At 49.0% G+C, this 24,020-nt stretch overlaps 1 protein-coding gene across 9 annotated transcripts in view; it reads left to right on the forward strand.

The window, feature by feature from the left end:
• Positions 1-24,020, forward strand: part of arhgef10lb (Rho guanine nucleotide exchange factor (GEF) 10-like b) — a 131,079-nt gene that overhangs the window by 70,162 nt on the left and 36,897 nt on the right. For all 9 annotated transcript variants that reach the window (XM_061257622.1, XM_061257626.1, XM_061257625.1 and 6 more), the window contains one exon: positions 11,174-11,295. In XM_061257622.1, the coding sequence (XP_061113606.1) occupies positions 11,174-11,295 (122 nt within the window). The remainder of the gene's footprint in view (positions 1-11,173; positions 11,296-24,020) is intronic.

A 24,020-nucleotide genomic window follows, 5' to 3' on the forward strand; every position in this document is an offset into this window, starting at 1 on the left:
CAGAGAGGTAGAGAAAAGGGTACAAATGCCAGCAATATATAATGAATGTGTACCCTCTTTGCTTGGGAAATTGTACTTTCAGGGTACATCTGGGATAGAACAAAAATGTACCTCCACTCTCACTGCATTTGTGAGAGTTCGGAGAAAGCCGTGCACAGTGACAACCTCTCCCTCTCCCTCTACACCACAAACTCTTTTTCTACAGAGCCTTCCCCACCCCTTGACCCCCCCCCCCCCCTCCCTAAACCCACGGCTCCCTATCCAAAACAACATCCTCCCTCTTGCCTCGATTACATCCTAATTAAATTACACCTACACTGTGCCTACCTATTTCACAGCGCGGTGTAATTACGCTGCGGAAGACGCTGACGTGATTTCACGGGTGGGCTGGCGTTGCCATGGGACCCTCTCTCCCTGCGCGGTGTGGGTGCGGAGCTGTCCGTCGGCGGGGGGGACGGGGGGAGATCCGGTTTCAGCGAGAGAGATGCCACTCGCTCACTCCCTCGCTCTGGAGTGCGTGTCTGGCTCTCTGCGCGTTCCTGCCCGCGGCGCGGGACCCCAGCCAGATCCTCCAGGTCTCGTACCCTGGCTGAGGCTTAGCGCACATTGATTCGGTTAATTAACTGGCTCCTGTCTCCGGCAGTCCAGCGTGCCGGCTGGTGTAATCCTTTACTTCTGTGAAGGGGGGAAGCCTCCTCAAATGCTCTGAGACAACAGGACGCTGTCGAGGCTGCCGAGAGAGTGTGTGAGAGAGTGCCCTGGCAGCGTAAGCTGTGTCTTGTCATGCCAATAAAGTGTTTTGAATTTGAAGTTGATTGAGCACTAGAAAGAGTGAAATGGCATCAAGAGGGGGAGAGAGAGAGAGAGAGAGATGAGAAGGTGAGAGAGAGTGAGGGAGAGAGAGACAGAGAAACAGACAAGAAGGTGAGAGAGAGAGTAAGGGAGAGAGAGAGAGAGAGAGACAGAGAAACAGACAAGAAGGTGAGAGAGTGAAAGAGAGAAACAAAGAGAGAGGGAGGAACAGAAAGAGAGATTAATTGTAATTGTAAGAGAATGAAAGAGGAAATGGAAGCGCCACATGGTGTTCCCCTGAGATGTTTTGAATTTTAAGGTCCAGGTTGGTCATAATGAAACTCTCAGGAAAAGGAAAAGAAAGCTCTTGTATAACATCACTGGGGAGAGTCCATGGACTGCGCCCTCCGATAAAAGGTCTCCTGTGGGCCGTGCGGCTCGTTCCTGGAGACGGGAGAAGTGTTTACTGGAAGGCCTGTCCCTCTGCCCGGAGCTCCGGGGCTCCAGGCTGGCCCTCAGGTGCCCAGGGGAGTCTGGCCACTCTGTGGCCCTCATTAAGGGCCCCGTCTCTGGGCCGGCGGGCGTGCCGTGGCCCCGCTGCGCTGCGCTGGGCTCTCTCTCCGCCCCGGCCGTCTGTGGAGCGGAGCGTGTCTCGCTCCCTCACGCTCCGCTTCTGGGGGGCCCAACGTCCCCAATCGCTTCTCTCCGTATGGACGGGGGGGTTTAGAGGAGGAACGTCTGCTGTTCCTGTGTTTCTACGCTGTCTGGGCGCGTGCCACACTCCTGTTGGGTCCTGGGGGGCTCGTTGTGAGGAGACAAACGGGGCAGGGGATCGGGGCTGTGTGCGTGGGGTGACTTTATAAACTCCAAATCGCTACTCTGTCTGTTCCTGCTACTAAACCTGCAGCCTGCATCTGTGGCGTGTGGATCGGAGGTGTAGGCAAGGGACAGGTTTTTAGGTTTCTCACGATGACTGGAAAACTGGAAAATGTTGTCTCTTCATTTTAATTATTTAAACTCGGAGACACATTGGGAGCAGGTGCCCTTTTTTTGCAAGTGTGCCGAATGCACACATAAATGCAACAACAACTTAAAAAAAAAATATATATATATATGTGTAGTAATCAGTACATCATTACATTATATTAATGGCATTTGACAGACGCTCCAGAGCCACGTACAGTAGATTAGACTAAGCAGGAGACAATCCTCCCCTGGAGCAATGCAGGGTTAAGGGCCTTCCTCAAGGGCCCAACGGCTGTGTGGATTTTATTGTGGCTACACCGGGATTAGAACCACCGCCGTTGCGTGTCCCAGTCATTTACTTTAACCACTACGCTACAGGCCGCCCTGCATCAATAGACGCCCTCAATCATCAATAGACATCCTCAGTAGACTCATCCCAGAACAGTTACGTGCAGATTAGCCACTCCCATGGGAGGCACACACGGGAATAGATTACGATGGTTCATTCTCCACTACAGTGTGTTACATTGCTGCTGTAATGCAGCATGTACGATATCGTGCAGGTGTGATGCAGTCTAGTGTGTCATGTGCTCTGTAGGGTGTGATGTTGTGTGTAATTTGTAAGTTTGACCAGCTGTAGAAGACTACACACTGTTGTAGTCTAGTGTTTAATGTTAGTTTGATCAGTGCCTACTGTAGAAGACTACACACTGTTGTAGTCTAGTGTTTAATGTTAGTTTGATCAGTGCCTACTGTAGAAGACTACACACTGTTGTAGTCTAGTGTGTAATGTTAGTTTGATCAGTGCCTACTGTAGAAGACTACACACTGCTGTAGTCTAGTGTGTAATGTTAGTTTGATCAGTGCCTACTGTAGAAGATTACACACTGTTGTAGTCTAGTGTGTAATGTTAGTTTGATCAGTGCCTACTGTAGAAGATTACACACTGTTGTAGTCTAGTGTGTAATGTTAGTTTGATCAGTGCCTACTGTAGAAGATTACACACTGTTGTAGTCTATTGTGTAATGTTAGTTTGATCAGTGCCTACTGTAGAAGACTACACACTGTTGTAGTCTAGTGTGTAATGTTAGTTTGATCAGTGCCTACTGTAGAAGACTACACACTGTTGTAGTCTAGTGTGTAATGTTAGTTTGATCAGTGCCTACTGTAGAAGACTACACACTGTTGTTGTCTAGTGTGTAATGTTAGTTTGATCAGTGCCTACTGAAGAAGACTACACGCTGTTGTAGTCTAGTGTGTAATGTTAGTTTGATCAGTGCCTACTGTAGAAGACTACACACTGTTGTAGTCTAGTGTGTAATGTTAGTTTGATCAGTGCCTACTGTAGAAGACTGCACACTGTTGTAGTCTAGTGTGTAATGTTAGTTTGATCAGTGCCTACTGTAGAAGACTGCACACTGTTGTAGTCTAGTTTGTAATGTTAGTTTGATCAGTGCCTACTGTAGAAGACTACACGCTGTTGTAGTCTAGTGTGTAATGTTAGTTTGATCAGTGCCTACTGTAGAAGACTACACACTGTTGTAGTCTAGTGTGTAATGTTAGTTTGATCAGTGCCTACTGTAGAAGACTACACGCTGTTGTAGTCTAGTGTGTAATGTTAGTTTGATCAGTGCCTACTGTAGAAGACTACACACTGTTGTTGTCTAGTGTGTAATGTTAGTTTGATCAGTGCCTACTGTAGAAGACTACACACTGTTGTAGTCTAGTGTGTAATGTTAGTTTGATCAGTGCCTACTGTAGAAGACTACACACTGTTGTAGTAGTCTAGTGTGTAATGTTAGTTTGATCAGTGCCTACTGTAGAAGACTACACACTGTTGTAGTCTAGTGTGTAATGTTAGTTTGATCAGTGCCTACTGTAGAAGACTACACACTGTTGTAGTCTAGTGTGTAATGTTAGTTTGATCAGTGCCTACTGTAGAAGACTACACACTGTTGTAGTCTAGTGTGTAATGTTAGTTTGATCAGTGCCTACTGTAGAAGACTACTGCTGTCTCCTTGAGGAAGTCAGTTGACCTGAATTGCATCGATAAATATCCAGCTTGACAAATGGGTCATGACAATGAATGAATAAATATATAAACCAAAATAACCTTGTAATGTGCCCTAGATAAGCACATCTGTCCAGAACATAACTAATGTAAGGGTGATTGGCCCTCCCCTCCCCTGGTATAAACATGTGACCACACTCACAGTGCCCCCTACAGGAGAAACAGCATACTGCTCCTCTCTCACAGAGCAGCTGATGAGAGACTGTGAGAGAGAGAGAGGGAGAGAAGGAGGGAGGGAGAGGAAGAAGGAGAGGGAAAAAGAGGGAGAGATGGAGATAGAGGAAGAAGGAGAGGGCAAAAGAGGGAGAGAGAGAGGGAGGGAGATGGAGAGGAAGGAAAACAGGGATTGAAAGGAAGTGAGGGATTGGGAAAGAAGGGGAGAGAGGAAGATAGAGAGGGAAAGGGAGATAGAGAGAGACAGTGAGAGAGAGGGAGAGAGACAGAGAGAGAGAGAGAGAGAGAGAGAGAGAGAGGAAGGGAGATAGAGAGGGACGGGGGGAGATGGAGGGAGGGACAGGGAGGGGGGAGATGGAGAGAGGGACAGGGAGGGGGGAGATGGAGAGAGGGACAGGGAGAGGGGGAGATGGAGAGAGGGACAGGGAGGGGGAGATGGAGAGAGGGACAGGGAGGGGGGTATAGAGAGAGGGACAGGGAGGGGGAGATGGAGACAGGGCGGTTGCTGCAGACAGAGGAAATGCGTAGTTTCACATCCCGTGCGGTGCTGACGCAGGCTGGGTTGCCCGGCTCTTGACCTCTCAGTAAGGATGTGCATATTTTCCAGAGGGATGCGGTCTAAGAGCCAGCTTTCAGCTCTCACTTCCCCCTGCGTCTCGGCTGGGTGATCTCCCTGCCAAACGCTCTCTCTCAGAGCCATGCGGAGACCCCACACCCCACAGAGGCCCCACACCGCGCAGAGACCCCACACCGCGCAGAGACCCCACACCCCACTCAGACCCCACACCGCGTCATGTACCTTAGCCACTGGGCTACAAGCCGCCCCATGATGGCCCTGTAATCCAATAGAATATGCGTGCAACCATATTTGGCTCATGGTAAATGGTTGGCATTCATATAGCGCCTTTATCCAAAATGCTGTACAATCGCTGCTTCTCATTCACCCATTCATACACACACTCACACACCAATGGCGATTGGCTGCCATGCAAGGCACCAACCCGCTCGTCAGGAGCATTTAGGGGTTAGGTATCTTGCTCAGGGACACTTCGACACAGCCCGGGCGGGGGATCGAACCGGCAACCCTCCGACTGCCAGGCGACTGCTCTTACTGCCTGAGCCAATGAGACGACTGCTCTTACTGCCTGAGCCAATGAGACGACTGCTCTTACTGCCTGAGCCAATGAGACGACTGCTCTTACTGCCTGAGCCAATGAGACGACTGCTCTTACTGCCTGAGCCAATGAGACGACTGCTCTTACTGCCTGAGCCATGTCGCTCATATTGTGCGTCTCTTTTTCCACAAGCATATGATTGGATTGTTCCTCCCTGTATTTAAACCCTTATTTATTATATACTTATAAACCCAGATTATAAGTTTATATACTTATAAACCCAGCTGCGATACAGTTTCCTCTTGCATCAACAGAACACATGTCCTGGAAAGCCTTTACAAGGTGAATATCCTCAATGATAGAGCTTGGGGATAAAGCTGAATAATAATAGATAATAATACAAATAAAGCCAGATATGCATCATCAAGCACCCCATACCAGAGGCGGTCCATTAATGTTGTTAAACATAACATTTCTACTTTCACTGGTGCTAATACACCTTCTAATGTACCAAACGGATCTTCTGGGGGTGAAACGTGTACCAGGACACAGTGCGTTTACAGTATTGTACTTCTTGGATGCCACACAGGATATTTCCAGGGTCTGAGCTTTGAAATGTCAGAGGAATACAACCATGAATTAATCCTATCGGTCATACGGCTGTTTATCGTGGCCCGTATTCATCAAGCTGCATCATCCACATTGAGGAAAATTAAATTATGAGTGCTGCAGACAATTATGAACCCAAGGAATCACATGCATTAATGTTTTTTTTTCCGTTTTTTTTCTGGGGCTTTCAGCGCTAAATGTGCCTAAATGGACCCAGAGGAGCGTTTAAACGCCGCTGATTTCCAATATAAAATATGATAACAGCGGAACAGGCTCGCATCTCGCAGGCTGGAACCCTGATACGGGAAATGAACTGGAACAAGTGTAGATTTTGTTTAAAAAAAGCGCCGTTAAAGAGCAGAGGCCGTTAAGCTGCGGGTTTGATGTCTTTTAAATGTGTTTTTAACCCTGCCTGTTAGGCGATATGAATAAACGATGAATTTAGATGTTCGTTAAAAATGGGCCCAGTAAAACGGAGGACCCGAGAAGCCCTCTCTGTTTGCTTTTTTTTTTTTTTTTTATGAATCATTTTTTATGTCTCATATTATTTTCTTGTTGCATATTAAACAAGCTTTGCATGCAGTGCGAAGCGAGTCGTAATTCATCTTAATAACGAGCGTTTGCTCGACGTTGTATACGATATTTCCCGTTAATTCTTAACTGTTTATTGAGGGTTTTTTTTTTTTTCCTGGAAAAGCTGAATAAATGGAAGTTGGTGTTGGGGGAACAGATGGAGCGGTAATGGTCACATAAAGCGGGGCTGGGAGAGGGCTCCAGAGACCGGGGCACGCAGGCCTGTACCGACCGCTCTTCAGCCTCCTCTCAGGCTGCCTGAGGACAGGGAGAACGCACACTTTACAGCCCCTCCCGTCGGCGGAAATGCTGGAGTGCTCAAAGTGGGAGTCGGGCGATGGCGGTGCCGGGAATTGTGGGTAACGGTGTAGGAGTGACGTCTGTTCTCACTTTGTGTGTTATTATGATTATTACAGTTATTTAGCTGACGTTTTTTATCCAAAGCAACTTACAGTTGATTAGACTGAGCAGGGGACAATCCTCCCCTGGAGCAATGTGGGGTGAAGGGCCTTGCTCAGGGGCCCACAGCTGCACTGATGTTATTGTGGCTACAGCGGGGCTTGAACCACCAGCCTTCCGGGTCCCGGTCATTGCGGATTTGACACAGAGAGCTCTCATCCGCTCAGAGCGGGGGGCCGTACCTCGGGACCCGGCCCCCCCCCCCGGTCCCGTGGAGCGCGTGCGCAGGTCGATACGCTGAAGAGCGATGTGGAGTACTCTCGGCTGTGTCTCCGGGCCTCAGGATCAATATGCCGGCCTTGCTCCGAGCTCATTCCCACTTCAAAGGTCAGCGCGACTGGCCTTGGATCCATTTCCCCCCGCGCGGCGCAGCGTTAAGGAGAATAGGGCGGGGGCGTGTCGTTAATCTGAGTTTGTGTGGACGGGGCCTGAAAGCAGGGCGCTGTCTCGCGCGCACACACACACACACACACACACACACACCCCTCATCTGTCTGCAGTGACCCCTCAAAGGGGCAGGGCCGCGGGGTCCGAGACGCCCGTCTCTCTCCCCCGTGTCAGCCAATCACAGCGCTGCCTGCGTTCCGTGACCCCTTAAAGGGGCAGGGCCGCGGGGTCCGAGACGCCCGTCTCTCCCCCGTGTCAGCCAATCGCAGCGCTGCCTGCGTTCCGTGACCCCTTAAAGGGGCAGGGCCGCGGGGTCCGAGACGCCCGTCTCTCCTGCGTCGACCAATCGCAGAGCTGCCTGCGCTGGGTGGGCCCCGCAGGCGTAGGAGCCCCTTATTCCTCATCATTAAAACATTCAGCGGCTGCGCGGCTCTGCCGACGCATCTAAATGTCAAGCCTCGCTCCTCAAACGCGGCCCCCCGTGTTCCTTTTGTGCTCGGCTAACAAACCTGCGTCAGTCCAGGGCCGAGTTACGGAAATATCACAACGTATCCCACGACGCAGCCGGTGAGGATGCTTACCGGGCATTATCTCGGCGTCGGCGTCGGTGGGATATTTGCATTATAATTAATTATGTATGTGCAGTAATTAAGACAGAGATGGGCAATGTTGTGTTTTTAATATGTGCCAGGGGTACAGGCCTCGAGACCTGCACGGTAAGGGAGAGAAGGGTTTTATTTTTCTTTTAGAGAAACACTGAGTTGTAAACTTTGTAAAGGTCTGTATTTAGATGAGACGAAAGGTCCATACACTCTCAGAAACAAAGTGACAGTGGAGGTACATTTTTGTTCTTCAGGGATCACATTTCCCAAATGTGCCTTGAGAGTACAGTAATGTTCTCTTGTGCTACAAATATGTTTTCCAAGCAAAAGAGGTACAAATTAATTCTATATTGCTGGCTAGGGGTACAGGTTTATGCACCTATAGGGTACTGCTCCAGCAACAAGCTTTTGTACCTTTTTAGGCACTTTTCTTACCTTTAAGGACCTTTCTTACGTTCTGAGATTGAATAATATGAAGCTATGAAAATGGCGGCACCCCACATTTAAATGCCACAGCCACAATAAAATGTTCATGAGGTTACATCTCTATTTTTCTCAATTTTTACTAAAATAAAAAATAATTTATTTTTTTAATGTAAATTTGGTGCGCTGCCAATTTTAATAGCTTTATACTGTGGTCCTTTGTTTCTCCTCATTCTTTATTTTTTGTGGCAGACCACCCAGAATAGCAGGCATTACCAGGACCTGCAAACAATATGTAGTGGGTTTGTTTTTTTGGGATGTTTTCAGAAATCTGCCTTCCTAACTGATTGGGGAAGGTTGTGTTGCCATGGTGCAGGAGAAAGGAACGGTGCTGTCGACTGTATAAGGCATCCGTAGTGGCAGTGTGTCTCCCATCTTAAGTGCGCTGGGCGGGCGGGAGGATTAACGGCTGTACCTGACCATGAAAGCACACTGCTCTCCTTTAATTGCCATGAAGAAGTAGCACAATACAGGACAGTGTTAGACCACTGTTTTTTATCTTACCTTTGACTACCCAAGGAGCCTAAAATGGTTTTCATTTTCCAACTCTATTCATTAGCTGAGAATTATCCAGAGGCTGTTTAAATAATGTATTGGTCTCAGTCTGAATAGGACCATTAAGGAGGTTTAAGATGGTGTAACACTTCAGAAATATTTTGCTTTGCTACCTGCTGAGGTCTGAATTGTAAATTCCCTTCTTTGTATAAATAAGGCGAAAAGATTTGTTTGAACTGTTTTGTGAAGGAATATTCAGGAGAGCAGTGTGAAAGTATCGGGCGCATTTATGAATCTTGGATGAGATTTGCACTGGCGCTGTGTTTGAAGTGTCTGATTAAACAGACCTGGTGGCAGTCTTCTCTCTTTTGAAAGCTTACACATAACATCACATCACATCACATGACCTAACATAACATCACATAACATACATAAAACATATTGGCAAGAACACGCCATTCAGCCCAACCCATGCTGCCCATTAAACTGAATGAACTGAATCTATGACTGACTAGGAGCTTAGAAATGATGATGATGATGATGATGATGATGATGATGATGATGATGATGATTGTTGTTGTTATTATTATTGAAAGTGAAATGAAAACAAGGGAAGATGTAAATACAGACTTGGAAAAGAACTTGCAGACTATTGAATGATAAAACATATGTTATAGATCAGTGGTCTCCAACCCTGGTCCTGGAGAGCTACAGGGTCTGCTGGTTACTCTGCACTGTAATCAACTGCTCTAATTGATTAATTAACTCACCTCACCTGGTTACCTGGGTCTCACCAGGGTGCTGATTTTAAGGTGCAAACAGAAACCAGCAGACCAAGTAGCTCTCCAGCACCAGGGCTGGAGACCCCTGTTATAGAGACTACTGTTAAAAAATGATACACTACTTAAAAAACAAAACAAAACTGTGATTTTCTGTCTCCAAATTGATGTTCATGTACAGTGCACTCATCCTGTCGAAGGCAATCTGTCTGAAATATTACAAAAAAATATTACAGAAGAGTCACGCAGAGTCAAAACTAGTCTAATTGCCCCTTAAGAATAAACCAGCAAACTTGTGGATTCTCCCAGCAATAACTTCTCAGCGTCAAACACTCATGTTTGTGCTTCTCGGCTCGTTTGATGTATGTATTTATTTTTTGCAAAAATGCATCTTGAGCCCTGGCTGACTTGATTCCTGTTTAATGTACGTACACTCAGTGAACACTTTATTAGGTGTTTATTAGACTTATTTTTTAGACTTATTAAGTCTTCTGCAGCCTACAGCTTGTCGTGTTGCGTGTTCAGGGATGCTCTTCTGCATACCACTATTGTAATGTGTGGTTATGTGTGCTACTGTCACCTTCCTGTCAGCTTTGACCAGTCTGGCCCTTCTCCTCCTCTGACGTCCCTGATTAACAAGGCATTTCTGCCCACAGAACTGCTGCTCGCTGAATTGTTTGCTCAGTGAGTGCAAATGATACACAGTGAAGAAGTAGCTGTTGTGTAATTGGTGACACAGCTGTGTTTGTCTCGATCGCAACAGCCAATTACAGGCAGTGAACAGCCTTTACAGTGTATTCTCTATGAGGGATCTACTGTCACTGCTCAATGTCTGATTTACCTATCGCGAATGAAATCCATTACATTACATTACAGTTACTTAGCTGACGCTTTTATCCAAAGTGACTTACAGTACAGTTGATTAGACTAAGCAGGGTCCAATTCCTCCTGGAGCAATGCAGGGTTAAGGGTCTTGCTCTATGGCTGCACTGGGGCTTGAACCACCAGACTTCCAGGTCCCGTTAGGTAATAGGCTGCCTTTTCCCCAATCACCAAGCGCTTTTCCAGTCTGGCATCAGGACCATCGAAAATATTCACAACTGCACTGTTTTCATGCAACTGACTACAAACCGTAACTTTTATTATGATGTCGTTATTATGTAAGACCGAGGAAAAGCCACGATGTTCTCTGCGTCTTCTCTGTGTTCTATTTTTGTATTCATGTTTATTGAGCGTGTTAATCTGTCTCGAATCTGTTGGAAGTTCAGAAATTATTTTCCCTCCCACAGAGAAATTCTCAATGTATGAAGATGTTGAAATGTCAACGTTTGGGGATAGATTCACAGACCTGGTTTATACTGTAATACTGGCAATTCCATGGTGACTGACGTTACAACTGCTGGATATTTGGGCGGTAAAGCCCAATACAGATGCATAGAGAAAGAGTGACATTTGCTTTTATAACCCTCAGGTGTCAATAACTCTTATCGATTTATCTTATGACGCTGTATTCGGCTTTACCACCGAAATATCCAGCAGTTGTAACCTCAGTCGCTGTGGAATTGCCCTGTAGATGCACTGGAAGCGATGCTGTCGGGCCTGGTTTCTCTGTCAGTGGGCTGGACCGTTAGAGGTTTACTAACGGTCCCGCGTGTCTGCTGTGTCCAGGGGAGGAGAACATGCCCGGCTGGTTCTGTGCCGAGGACGACGGGAAGACGAAAGCCCCGTTCTGGTGTCCGCTGCTGGCCTGCCGCGTGCCCGTGTTCTCCACCAGGATGCAGGAGCAGAAGGTGAGTGGTCCAAGGCCCCCCCTCCGTCCGTCAGGCCTCGGACGTGAACTAGAAACTGAACTACGGGCGCTTCGTCAGCTGGTGCTCGGTTAGCAGGGCGAAGGTGCGCGTAAACGGAAATGAGCAAAGGATGAATTCCGCACAGACGTTATTTCTTCACACTAGAGAGTGGTGGAATTGTGTGGAATAGCTTGCCATGTCATGTAGTGCGGGTTTTCAAGACCAGGCTTGATAAGGTGCTCGATTCTATTTAACTTTTGGCCACACTAAGCGGTAGTTACAATATACTGGAAAGGCGAGCATTGCTTGGCTGAACGGTCTGTTCTCTGCAGTCTGATATAGCTCAGAGCAAGTCCATATCCAAGTGTGTATTTACAGATGAAAACAATTTCTTTCTGGAAAAAATGAATGGTGTTTCACATAGCCGTCTCTGTCACTGGCTGTGATTTAAGCTGGATTTTAATCATTGGACTTGGCTACGCTGAATTCTGATGCTGCTTTTCAACCTAAGTAACTATTTCGCTAACACTGCCAGAGCTGTTTGTAAGTCTTTCAAGTCACAACTCTTACAGGACAAGTCTCAAGTCAAATCTAAAGTATTTCGGGCCAAGTCTCGAGTCAAGTCTCAAGTCTTTCAGGTCAAGTCACAAATCTCACAAGTCTCAATAATTATTCTGTGGTGGAGGTGGCCCAGTCTACGCACAACCATTAGGTAGACACATGCGTGCACACACACACACACACACACACAGACGTTAATTTATTTGGAAGTAGCTATGGATATGTATTGCCAATATAATGAATACCGCGCCCATAGAACCAGTAAAGCCGTATTCACTGGAGTTAGTGTATTCATCAGGGTTTTGTGTGTGCTGAAAAGTTTTGCATATGCCGAAGGTCTTCCTAAACCAGGCCCAGTCAGTCTGTAATGTTGTGGGTAACGTTCATGTGTCCTTTTGTGAGTAATGGCGTGTTAATGTCTGCTTATCTTCAGCCACCTTGAGAAAGGCATCATCAATAACTCATTGGTTCTTCAGGTCGTATAAATGGCTTTCAGGGCTGTGCAAAGTACCTCTTGTCCCTAAATAATCAGCTAACCACTGTGACCACCAATTGTTTTTTTTTTGGTGGTTTTTTTGGAAGACAGACAGACTCACTTATCTTATTCTTATCGTGTCGCTCTGTGCTGTGAGAAATGGATGACGCGTTGTTGATTACTGAAGGGAAGAACTGCGGATGGCGGTACGGGGTGGCAACTGGAGAGGCCGTTGCTCTGACCCCGCTGGCTGGCTCACGTGACAGAGCGTTTAGGAGCGGGGAAACAGCTCACTGGTCAAACGGTCGAACATCAGCAGTGTTGACCTGGGGAAGCCCTCGCTGATGTGATGTGGAGTGTCGACGTGAAGGGCCAGTGGCTTGGATGACTGCTCTTAGAGCAGTAATGCTTAGTGGCAGCTTCCAGGAGACAGTGAGGCACTCGGCCAAGTGCCTGACCTGTTGGATCCGCAAGAGTCCTGCCCCACGTCTTAGTGCTGAGGCTGCAGTTCTGCTGTTGATTCTGAAGTTGGTTTTGAAGTCCGCAGGGTCTGTTGTGGTACATTAAGCGCTGCTGTTGATCACAGAGATCCTTGTCAGAAGATTTGTGTGTCGACAGTTGGGCGCATTCCAATTTTTTTATTTTCCTTTCCTGACCTGGAAATCGATCATGGTCCACCATCTTTAAGGACGATCCAACCCCCTTAAATGTTCCTTCTAGGAGCTAGAAGTAGAAGTAAGGGGATGGCCAATCTTGCCTTTGAGCCAGAAAACCTTGCATTTGAGCGCATCCTTTGCAGGTGGATTCTTTTGTGAAGCGTGACGTATAAATAATCGACCTGTGGATCCACCTCTCTCCATCTGGCCACGTATGCAGCTGACGTGCCTTCAAAGTGACTTTGAAGGAGCAAGGACATTCCATCTGCCTAATTCATGTTTTCTCCATGTTCCTGTCTTCATTTATTTTTCTCACCCCTCCCGATGGGTGGAGCTAGGAGTAGAAAAAAGAGGAGAAAAAGAATAAGGTGGAAGATTGGAATAAGGTTTCTTTAACACGGGTGGGAGGGGGTCACAGGGTTCACGAGTGGGGGGGGGGCGGGGTTGGGTGCGTGTCACCCTTCTCAGACCCCCCCCCCCCATCCTGCAACAGAGCGATTGAGTGGGTGTGAAGTTAGCTACACGATTCGGTCGGCAAACAAATTTTCTAAATCGGAGAGAAATCATTAGTTTTAGCTTGATTGGGATGCTGTGGAAGACCAGTGATTTAGAAAAGAAATATGAGAGGTGTCTGACTCCAGTCATCGGAAACTCGCATAATGTACGGGAGGCATTAGACGGTAATTTTCATACGGGCACGTTTAACTGTAAAAAAAAAATTGACGGGACAGATCGTTCCCGAGGACGACGGTTCGTCTCAATCACCTGCCGATGGCCCGAACGCCTAATTCGGGTGACGACTCGGTGGAATTTCCCCTGGTGAATCGCTGCGTTTAACTATCCGCTGTGTCCCCTCTTAGATCTGCCCCCGTTTAAAGCCCCTCTGCTCCACTGCCCAGCCACGCTGGTGGGGGTAAGAAAACGGCTGAACGGCCCCGTCCAAAACAGGAGGCTTTTCAAAAACAGGGGCCGCAGCACTGTGTCGTAGAAAAAAAAGGCTTCAGCCAGCATTTTCATCTGAAGGGACCCCGAATAAGAAAATCTACCTCCACAATCACTTGTCAATTTATTTCTGTCAGGAGTAAGGAGAACTGTGTCATTCCATTGGCAAGTTGGTTTCAAGCTTTTCAGGTACGTAGCATTTGTGGCAGCTCTCAGTATCGGAACAACGGCTAGGCAGGGGAGAGGGAGAGACGTTAACCGTGTGCGTGATTTTTGACGGCTGTCTGTTCGCGTGCCGGGTCCGGCCCGTTCCTCTGCACCAGAGCTTCGCCTGGAGACCCTGGACTCAGTCAAACGGCTTATTTTTCTGCTCTTTTTTAAATAGAAGGGACGACGGGATGGTTGAGAGACCTTGAATTAGGCAAGCGGAAGACCCTTGCTCCTTTAAACATCAGTTCGAAGCCAATGTCAGTTACAGACATGGCGCATGCGTGGTGGGCCCACAGGTCGATCATTTATACGTTTATACATTTATACGTCAGGCTTTCTGCAAAAACGCTTCTGCAAAGGATGTGCTTTCCTAACAAGTAAAAAAGTTCAGGATTTCCTAACTTCTCCTTCTAGCGCCAAGAAGGAGCATTTGATGGGTTTTAATGTCTGTAAAAAATGGCGGACCTCAGGAGCAAGTGAAAGTGAAAATTTGGAATGAGCCCCCTGTCGAAATGGTCAGCCCACAACCAGTGTGCTTTTGTTTATCACAGAATGAACCTTCAAGTCCTCAATCATGCACTTCCTGCCAATTGGCGATAATTGCGTATGCTACTTTTATAAATGAATACTTTAGCATTAGTTTCATTACCCCCTACATTAAGCCAGACCGATGTCCGGTTTCTTTGTTGTAGAGGGGGAGTTCATAATGGCGGGGGGGGGGGGGGGGGGGTTTAGACGTCTGAAGGAAGGAAAAGTAAAATATTAAATTCTTTATTATTCTCCACTGTGAGCCACATTTCCACATGGAACAAAGAATTGAACAAAATGTCCTGAAAAAAAAAAAAAGCTGTTCTTTGAGTTCTTTACGTATATGTTGAAAGCCCTGCAAGTGCTAATGGGCGAGTGCTTTCCGGGCGTTGAGTTGAGGAGGTGCTGATTAACAGCTTAGCGCCGTGTCGAGCCTCGGTCAGCGGAGTCTCCCGTGGGCTTGGCAGCTCAGCTCCTCCGCAGAGTCCACGTGGATAAAGGAGGGATCAAGCGAGATGGTCCTCCAGACGGCCCAGGCCAGTGGTTCCCAACCTTTTTTGGCTCCTGACCCCATTTTGACATCACAAATTTCTGGCGACCCCAGAGACTTTTTTTTCTTTTTTCTAGAATTAGTTCTTGATCATGTTTGTTATACTGTGTTGCAAATACAAAGTAGCCAGATTAGTGCACAAAGTTACATTTTATTTTCCCTGATCGGGAAATACATGTACAGTTAGGTAAGCTACAAGGCTTGATTAAAAAAAAAAAAAAAAAATTTAATCAATTACTACACATTTCAGGCGACCCCATTTGAATTCCGTGGGACCCCACGTGGGGTCGCGACCCCAAGGTTGAAACACACTGGCCGTGGCGGAAGCAGAAGGCACTTCCGTTTGAAAGTCTGAGGAGGCAGTGATCGAGCGACATCGGGCGCGTACCTGAGGGGCCTCCGCCTGCCATTTTGTGAAAAAGCCGATTGCTGGAGGGGCGCACTCCTCGGGCGGTGGAGATGAGCCTTATGGGAGCTCTTCTGAATTGGAGCAGTACTGTCAGACCCACCCCCTGCCCATGACTATGCCCGGTGCTGTCTGCCTGTACCTGCCTGCCTAGGCCTTCTCTAAACCAACGGGAGAGCTGCTGAAGGCCTTCTCTAAACCAACGGGAGAGCTGCTGAAGGCCTTCTCTAAACCAACAGGAGAGCTGCTGAAGGCCTTCTCTAAACCAACGGGAGAGCTGCTGAAGGCCTTCTCTAAACCAACGGGAGAGCTGCTGAAGGCCTTCTCTAAACCACCGGGAGAGCTGCCGAAGGCCTTCTCTAAACCACCGGGAGAGCTGCTGGAGGCCTTCTCTAAACCAACGGGAGAGCTGCTGAAGGCCTTCTCTAAACCAACGGGAGAGCTGCTGAAGGCCTTCTCTAAACCAATGGGAGAGCTGCTGGAGGCCTTCTCTAAACCAACGGGAGAGCTGCTGAAGGCCTGCTCTAAACCAACGGGAGAGCTGCCACTCCTGAAGGCCTTCTCTAAACCAACGGGAGAGCTGCTGAAGGCCTTCTCTAAACCAATGGGAGAGCTGCTGGTTTCATTATAGAAAAGAAAGAGAGAATGTGCTTGGAGTTGGACTATGAGCAGTGATGGTGCTAATCTTTAATATATTAAAATGCTCACTACCTAAATTAATAGCAAGGAAAAAATATGCAGTGTTGAATTTTCATGGAAGTTTTCTCAGCAATATCTTTTTTAACAAAAAAACAACCTTTGCCAACTATGGAAATTTGTTTAAACTCAAGAATGGAAGAATCAACCCTCCCCTCCTAAAAGCTACACTATGTTCATAAGCAAAAGATTTTCTCATTTTAAAAGATAAAGCTACAATTATACAGCATTCTCCTAATACAAATACAGGTAAAATACTTGCAAAAAGCACTTAAAAATTAAAAATAAGTAATTTAAAATAGACGTTAGACTGATAATTATTCCTTGTTCACGTTCCTCTTCTTTCGTTGTTTGAAATAACAAACATTTTGAAGTCATTGCTCACGGTGGAAAGAACTCATCACTCACTTGTCAGACAATATATAGGACATGCTAGTTTGCAACGTTTCGTCAAATAAACTTGTGAAATAAATAAATACTTGGCATTGCCATGGTAGCCTTATGCAAACTGCAACAGCAACAACAGCTCAGTGGGCGAAGCAAAGTTGTTGCCCAGGGTTACCAAGACCTCAGTGCTAGACGTGAAATATCACAAGTACCATGATCCAGTCGGGTACCTAGTTGCCATCCGTGCAATTTTCGCCGAAAAGCAACCAAATGTTCTATGGAAATTACCCCGGGTGGGCCTTTAATTATCTATAGTAGCTGCAGTTTGCGTGTGACTTACCCACTAGTGCACACACCTCCGGTTGTGAAGGGCTGGTCGTAATGGCCTCGGTTGAGTTGAGTTCTTCAGGCAGTTCTGTGAAAGTCTCTTGGGCCCGGTCGAAGGCACACTGTACTATCAGGGCTGTGCGTTCTCTCTCTCTCTCTCTCTTCAGCAGGACGCCGGGAGAGTTTATGACTGTCATGAATCATTCACGGTTGTGTTTGCGTTGTACCTTGAACCGCGTAACAGCTGGAGTCTGCTGTCAGTCACCGGCTGCATAAACCTATCGGAAGTCCCTGCCTTTCCGCACGAGTACCTCAGGTCTCCACACGCGTGTCCCCCGCGAACACGTTATCTGCCTGACACGCGTGTCGTACGGAGCCGTGGCGGAAATCATCTATGACACGCATTTCATTTTCATATTCCCCTGTATAGAATCTTAAACGAATCATAAACTCTCATATCAAAGGGCACTCATAAACTGTCACATGAAAGAGCGCTTTTTGAATCGCGCTGGGATTCCGTGATCTGCTCGCCAATGTGTCTGCTCTCAGGGAGCGGAACCGATTTAAACTGAAAAATGTATTTCATCTACTATTATTATTATTATTATTACTACGGTATTTACTTTCATCACAAGAAGCATTCGCACATTCTTAATTTAAACGCTGAATCGGTCACAAGACTGGCTTCCTAATAGCAGGTTTGTGCCGTTTGCCTGTACATCAGTACACTGGACACACTAGACCTGCGGTTTTATGGGTGACTACACTCCCTGCCCCTCCGCTTCTGTTTGTGAGTCCCCTGGAGAATTCTCTCACCAAAAAAATACAGCTTGATTGGACCGGAAGGGTGTGTGTGTGTGTGTGTGTGGGGGGGGTGGTATTCCTGTAGGGCCACAGGGAAGAGTCTGCCCCCCCCCCCCTCTCCACTTGCAGTGGGCTTCTGGGTAAATCTGGTGCAGGTAGAGAGTCTGGGTGTTGCTTCGGGGGGGAGAGTGCAGTGTACCAACGATGCTAATGTGGCTCCAGTCAGGAGAAAACATGCGTAGGTGTGAGCTGTGTTACACTATGAGCTGTGTAATTTACGAAGGTGTGCTGGGGATAGTTATACATCCAGGGAAAGGGGAAGATGAAAGTTTGAAAGTAGGTTGGTATTATGGATTTAAGGCACATCTCAGCAGTCCTCATTGCGCTCGGTTGCTATTTGAGGCAAATATATTTATAATCATTTATTTATCCTTCATTTATCCAAGTGAGAGCATATTCTGTATGGGAAAGGGGAGAGGAGTGAACAACACGACCAGTAGAGGGCAGTGTTCCATATGATTGGGCTGGGCAGTGGAGAGTGGAGGCCCGTGAGATGGGGGGGGGGGGGTGCAGCTGGATGGACGTAACGTGTCCGTGGCACCTGGGAACACGCAGGCCCATGCAAGCCGGCTTCACTGGCCTCCATTTTGGGATTAGGCGAATATCTCAGGCGCTCAAAGGCTTGGGCGGGCCGTGGTCGGCGCGATCGCTTCTCCAGCGGGGTGATTAAGCCGGCTGCTGTGGAGTTAACCGAGGCGGCATGGCAGTGAGGCGGGAGAGAGAGAGAGAGAGGGGCTGAGCCAGGGTGCACGCTGTCAGGGAAGACATGCCGAAAGAGACACCGCCCGAGAATGCTGATGTCTCCGACCAGCCCGAAAACGGAAGAAAGGGGGCGAGAAAAAAAGAGAAAAGCAGCAGGTTTGTTTCTTAGATGCTGACGCTTGGCTGAAAATGTTGCCCCAAAACGTTACTCCCACCACGCACACCCGCCCGCCCGCCCTCAGGCCAACACGCTCCCTTCCCCGCGGTGCAGAAACTCCGCTTCAGCGCTATACGCTAGCGGCCCGTAGCGTAGTGGTTAAGGTACATGACTGGGACCCGCAAGGTCGGTGATCGATCCCCGGTGTAGCCACAATAACATCCGCACAGCTGTTGGGCCCTTGAGCAAGGCCCTTAACCCTGCATTGCTCCAGGGGAGGATTGTCTCCTGCTTAGTCTAATCAACTGTACGTCGCTCTGGATAAGAGCGTCTGCCAAAATGCCAATAGGGTGATGTAATGTAATGCATACCCATGGTGGAAAAGGAGCGCACCCACATTCAGTTTGGAAAGCAGCCCCCGCTCCCCTCGGCCCTGTTTGGGCCCTCCACCCAGGCCTCGCTTGGCTGCTCTCCCAGCTGTGGGCCTTCTGACTGGGGGGAGGGGGGGATCCTGTGTTAGTTCTGGCCCAGTCTGGTTAAGGGCCTTACCGCAGGGGTGAGATGGCGGGACCCCTCAGGGGGCTCTGAACCGGAAACCACCTGGTTTTCAGCCCGTTTCATTTCTTTTTTTTACCACGACCTCATTCTGCTCCGCACAGCGAGCGTTTGGAATAAGCGGGAGGTCCACAGCATCTCGGAATTAGTTTCTGCTTCTTTTAGGGGCACAGACACTCCCCCCTCCCTGTTCATTACATTGTTATTTTCAGATTGGGGCCACATCGTCGGGAAAGCGTTAGGTCTTAGCGTCACTACTCACTAGGTGTGTATGGGCTCCTGATAGTTTTTTTTTTTTTTTTTTTTTAAGATATTTTTTAGGCCTTTTTCAGCTTTATTGGACAGTATAGTATAGAGAGACAGGAAGAATGGGAGCGAGAGAGAGGGGGAAAGACATGCGACAAATTGTCGGACCGTCGGATTCGAACCGCCGACGTCACGGCTCACAATGAGCATGCGGTCAGTGCTCTGCAGGCTGCGCCACCGAGACACCCCTCCTGATAGTTATTTTGACATGTCAGGAAATGCGATCATCTGATCAGTCCTCACGGTCTGACCTCACAGTCACTGTGAGAGGGCATCCGAACCCGTGAGAAAATCAGCCCTGCATATGGAGCTCTTCAGCGTGAGAGCCCTTCCTCCTCCTCCGACTGCTTCTAAGGGTTGCGGTAAAATAAGCCAGCACCCCGGCTCCACCTAAATTAGGGTTTCAGCAAACCCCCCCCGTGGCCTCATGAGCACCCAGCTCACGCGTGGCGCTCTGTTTGTTTGCAGCAGCGGGCGAACATGACTGGGCGTAATTTATGCGCCGGTACCTGCAGCGGGAGGAGCCGCGCTCAAACGCTAGCGAGAGCGGGGCCACTCGGAGCCCGCCGGAACCGCCAGATGTGTCTCCGCTCCTGGAAGCAGAGCGCTGTGCCAGAGTGGAGGTTTTCCTTTAAGTCAGCACACCTTCGCAAGTACTCTCTGGGGGGGGGTGGGGGGAGTCGTAAACACGCACGTCTCCAGCGCGTTGGAGCGGAAGACGGGCTGGCAGAGGAAGGACGGGGTGCGGATCAGGGTTTCGGGCTCCTGGGGGGGGGGGGGGGGGCGAGGTGAGTGAGTGGGGGCCTACTGCACTCTCCCAAATACAGGTACGAAAAGTGCCCAAAAACTTACAAATGCTTGTTGCTGCGGCAGCACCCTACAAAGTATGTGCAGTAATGTATGACTAACTTGTACCTTTTTTTGCTTGGACGTTGTACTCAGTTGTACCCAAAGAGAACATCATTTTATTTTATTTCTGAGTGCGGAGCCCCCCTGTTTCACACACACACAGACACACAGACAGACAGACATACAGAGACCTCTCTTTCGCTGCTCCCTCCAGTCCGGGGATAATGCGTCGGAGGTGACCATCTCCGGGACGTGACCTGGATTCCTGGCAGAAAAAGTGTGTCTGCAGCAGGAAAGGGCCCTATCGTGATGTCATCAAGGTTATTAAAACAGCGGGGGGAAGTTCCGCTGCGTCCCCTTATCTCAGGGAGAGAGGGAGTGGAGGAGAGAGAGAGGGAGGTAGGGAGAGAGGGAGAGAGAGAGGGAGAGAGTGGGGGAGAGAGGGAGGGAGGGAGGGAGAGAGTTGGGGGGAGAGGGAGACAGAGAGAGAGACAGGGACAGAGAGAGACTGAGAGAGCAAGGGAGGGAGAGAGGGAGAGAGAGAGAGGGAGGGAGAGAGAGAGAATGAAAGAGAGACAGAGAGACAGGGACAGAAAGAGACTGAGAGAGCAAGAGAGGGAGAGAGAGAGAGGGGGAGAGAGACCGGGACAGAGAGAGAGAGGGAGAAAGAGACAGAGGGAGGGAGAGAGGGAGAGAGAGGGAGAAAGAGACAGAGAGAGACAGGGAGAGACAGAAAGGGAGAGAGGGAGAGACTCAGCCTTGGTAATGAGCCATTTCACACATACCCCTGTAACTCTCAGTCTTTTATGTGTCCTCTAGACGAAGGCAGAGGGGTTTACTGCTTTATTCTGCTCAGATCTGGCACTGACTCTAGAGGTGAATGTTGATTTGCCGTGGCCTAATTGGATTAAGGTGTACACAGCAATACAGGATAATGCACAACCTATGAAATCACCGTTGCAATTCTCCATTGGTCATGGTCAAAATGTTAATATCTGGGGAAATAATTAGTTTTTTCAGATATTAATTGAATAAATTTAATTAAAAAAAGGAAAATATTTGTATTTGCTTGGTAGATATCCACTTCTAGGGAGATATGACTTTTTTTTTGTCTTATCCATTTATTCATCTGGAAATATTAAATATTACTGAAGCGATCCAGGTTAAGGACCTTACCGCAGGGTGAGATGACAGGGCTCCTCAGGGGATCCGAACCGGAAACCACCTGGTTTTCAGCCCGTTTCATTTCATTTTTACCACAACCTCATTCTGCTCCGCCAGCGAGCGTTTGGAATAACCCGGAGAAACCTAAAAATAAAATAGCAAAGACCTTCCAGGTAGCGCTGAATAGTGTTAGTGTTCACGGAAAAAGCCTGGCATGTCGCTGATGAGTTCGGCCTGTAATGGCGGTGATATTGAGCCGTAACTTATCCCACCGTGGCTCCTCCATCTTCAGCTCCCCTCCTGCGCGCATTCACTCTTCCGGACAGTAGAGGGCAGTGTGGCCTTTGCGGTGTTTGCGCGGTGCGGCTGTGTGTGCGTGTGTCGCGCTGCCTCCCCACGGCTCGGTCGTTGTGGTGTTTGCGCGGTGCGGTTGTGTGTGTGTGTGTGTGTGTGTGTGTGTGCGAGTGTGTGTGCGGTTGTGTGCGGTTGTGTGTGCGTGTGCGGCGCTGCCTGCCCTGCCTCCCCACAGCTCGGTCATTGCGGTGTTTGCGTGGCGTGGTTGTGCGTGCGTGTGTGTGCGAGTGTGTGCGGTTGTGCGTGCGTGTGTGTGCGAGTGTGTGCGGTTGTGTGTGCGAGTGTGTGCGGTTGTGTGTGCGTGTGCGTGCGTGTGTGTGCGAGTGTGTGCGGTTGTGTGTGCGTGTGTGGCGCTGCCTCCCCACAGCTCGGTCATTTTGGCGGGGCTGATCCGTCCTTTTGACAGTTACGTGCTAATTACCGGCAGCGGCCCTCGCCCCGCTCTCTCACGTCAGACCGGGCCCGTGCGCCGGCGCGATAATAAGCTGAGCGCAGAGAGTCCGGGACCGGGGAGGGCGGCCTCTCGTGCCCCGCGTTTCTGCGCTGTGCGCTCCGCTCACACGTGTCCGTCACTGTGGACTGCTGCTGCTCAAACACAGCGGCTGCCACCGCAGAGCCTCAGCCACGCTGCACCAGGCTGCTGGCCCATTCTCCTCCACAGAGAGACGACCGTATCAATTAAAAAACAACATCCGCACTTGGCCTGATCTCTCTCTCTTACTCACTCTCACTCTCTCTCTCTCTCTCTCTCTCTCTCTCTTTCTCTCTCGCTCTCCCTCTCTCTCTCTCACTCTCTCTCTCTCTCGCTCTCTCACACTCTCTCTCCCTCTCTCTCTCTCATTCTCTCTCACTCTCTCTCTCGCTCTCTCACACTCTCGCCGTTTCTTGCTCTCTCTCTCTCACTCTCTCTCTCTCTCTCTCTCTCTCACACACACTCTGTCGCCCTTTCTTGCTCTCTCTCTCTCTCTCGCTCTCTCTCTCGCTCTCTCACACTCTCGCCGTTTCTTGCTCTCTCTCTCTCACTCTCTCTCTCTCTCTCTCTCTCTCTCTCTCACACACACTCTGTCGCCCTTTCTTGCTCTCTCTCTCTCTCTCTCTCTCTCTCTCCCTCTCCCTCACTCTCACTCTCCGCCACGCTCCCTGTCTTTTGTTCCCCTCCGTTAATTACGCTGTCACTCGTTCGTCCGCGTTTATAAACAGGGTGGACTCCGGCCAAGCTCTGCCGGGCACCGTCTCTCCGTGATAAAGGCCCAGAGCGGCAGCAGTATGCCTTGTGTAAAAAGTAGTGCGATGGTTACAGATGAGAGAGCAGGGCTGTGTGCGCGCCACGTTATCTGCAGCCAGAGCAGGGGGTGTCCTGGACGCAGCTGAAAAGGGTGCAGAATCGAGTTTTGGGAGACACGGCTGCGGAGAGGGGAGGCGTTTGTGTGCACGGGGTGGGGGGAGTGTTGTCCTCCCGGTCTATAGGAGCGTGGGAGAGTGGATGAACCGTGCGCGGGGGAAACGCGCGGACGCTCCACCTGTGGGTTGTGTCTGACGGCGAAGGCGTAGCCACGCACACGCTCAGGAATAAAGCGACAGTGGAGGTACAGTTCTGTTCTTCCAGGATCAAATTTCCTAAATGTACCTTGAAAGTACCGTTATGTTCTCTTTGGGTACAAAGGAGTACGTTTTCCAAGCAAAAAAAAAAAAAGGAACAATTTAATTATATATTGCTGGCTAGGGCTACAATTGTATGTACATATTGTATGGGGTACCGACCGCCCCAGCGACAAGTGTTCCTACCTTTTTAGGCACTTTTTGTACCTTTATTTCTGAGAGTGTATCCGCTGTGAGGACGGGGTAGGGGGGAGTCCGGGGGGGTCACACTCTCTATTCGTCTCACCAGCGGGACGGGGTTCAAGCACAGACCTGAGTCACGGGGCTGTAATGGAGGGGTGTGTGACAACAGGAGACTTGGACTCCCACGCAGGGATGCTGTAATCTGCATGGCACTGGGAGAGGGGGTGGGGGGGTGGATGAGTCAGTGTGCCTAC

This window comes from Conger conger, chromosome 10, assembly GCF_963514075.1.
Source record: "Conger conger chromosome 10, fConCon1.1, whole genome shotgun sequence".
Classification (NCBI taxonomy): domain Eukaryota; kingdom Metazoa; phylum Chordata; class Actinopteri; order Anguilliformes; family Congridae; genus Conger; species Conger conger.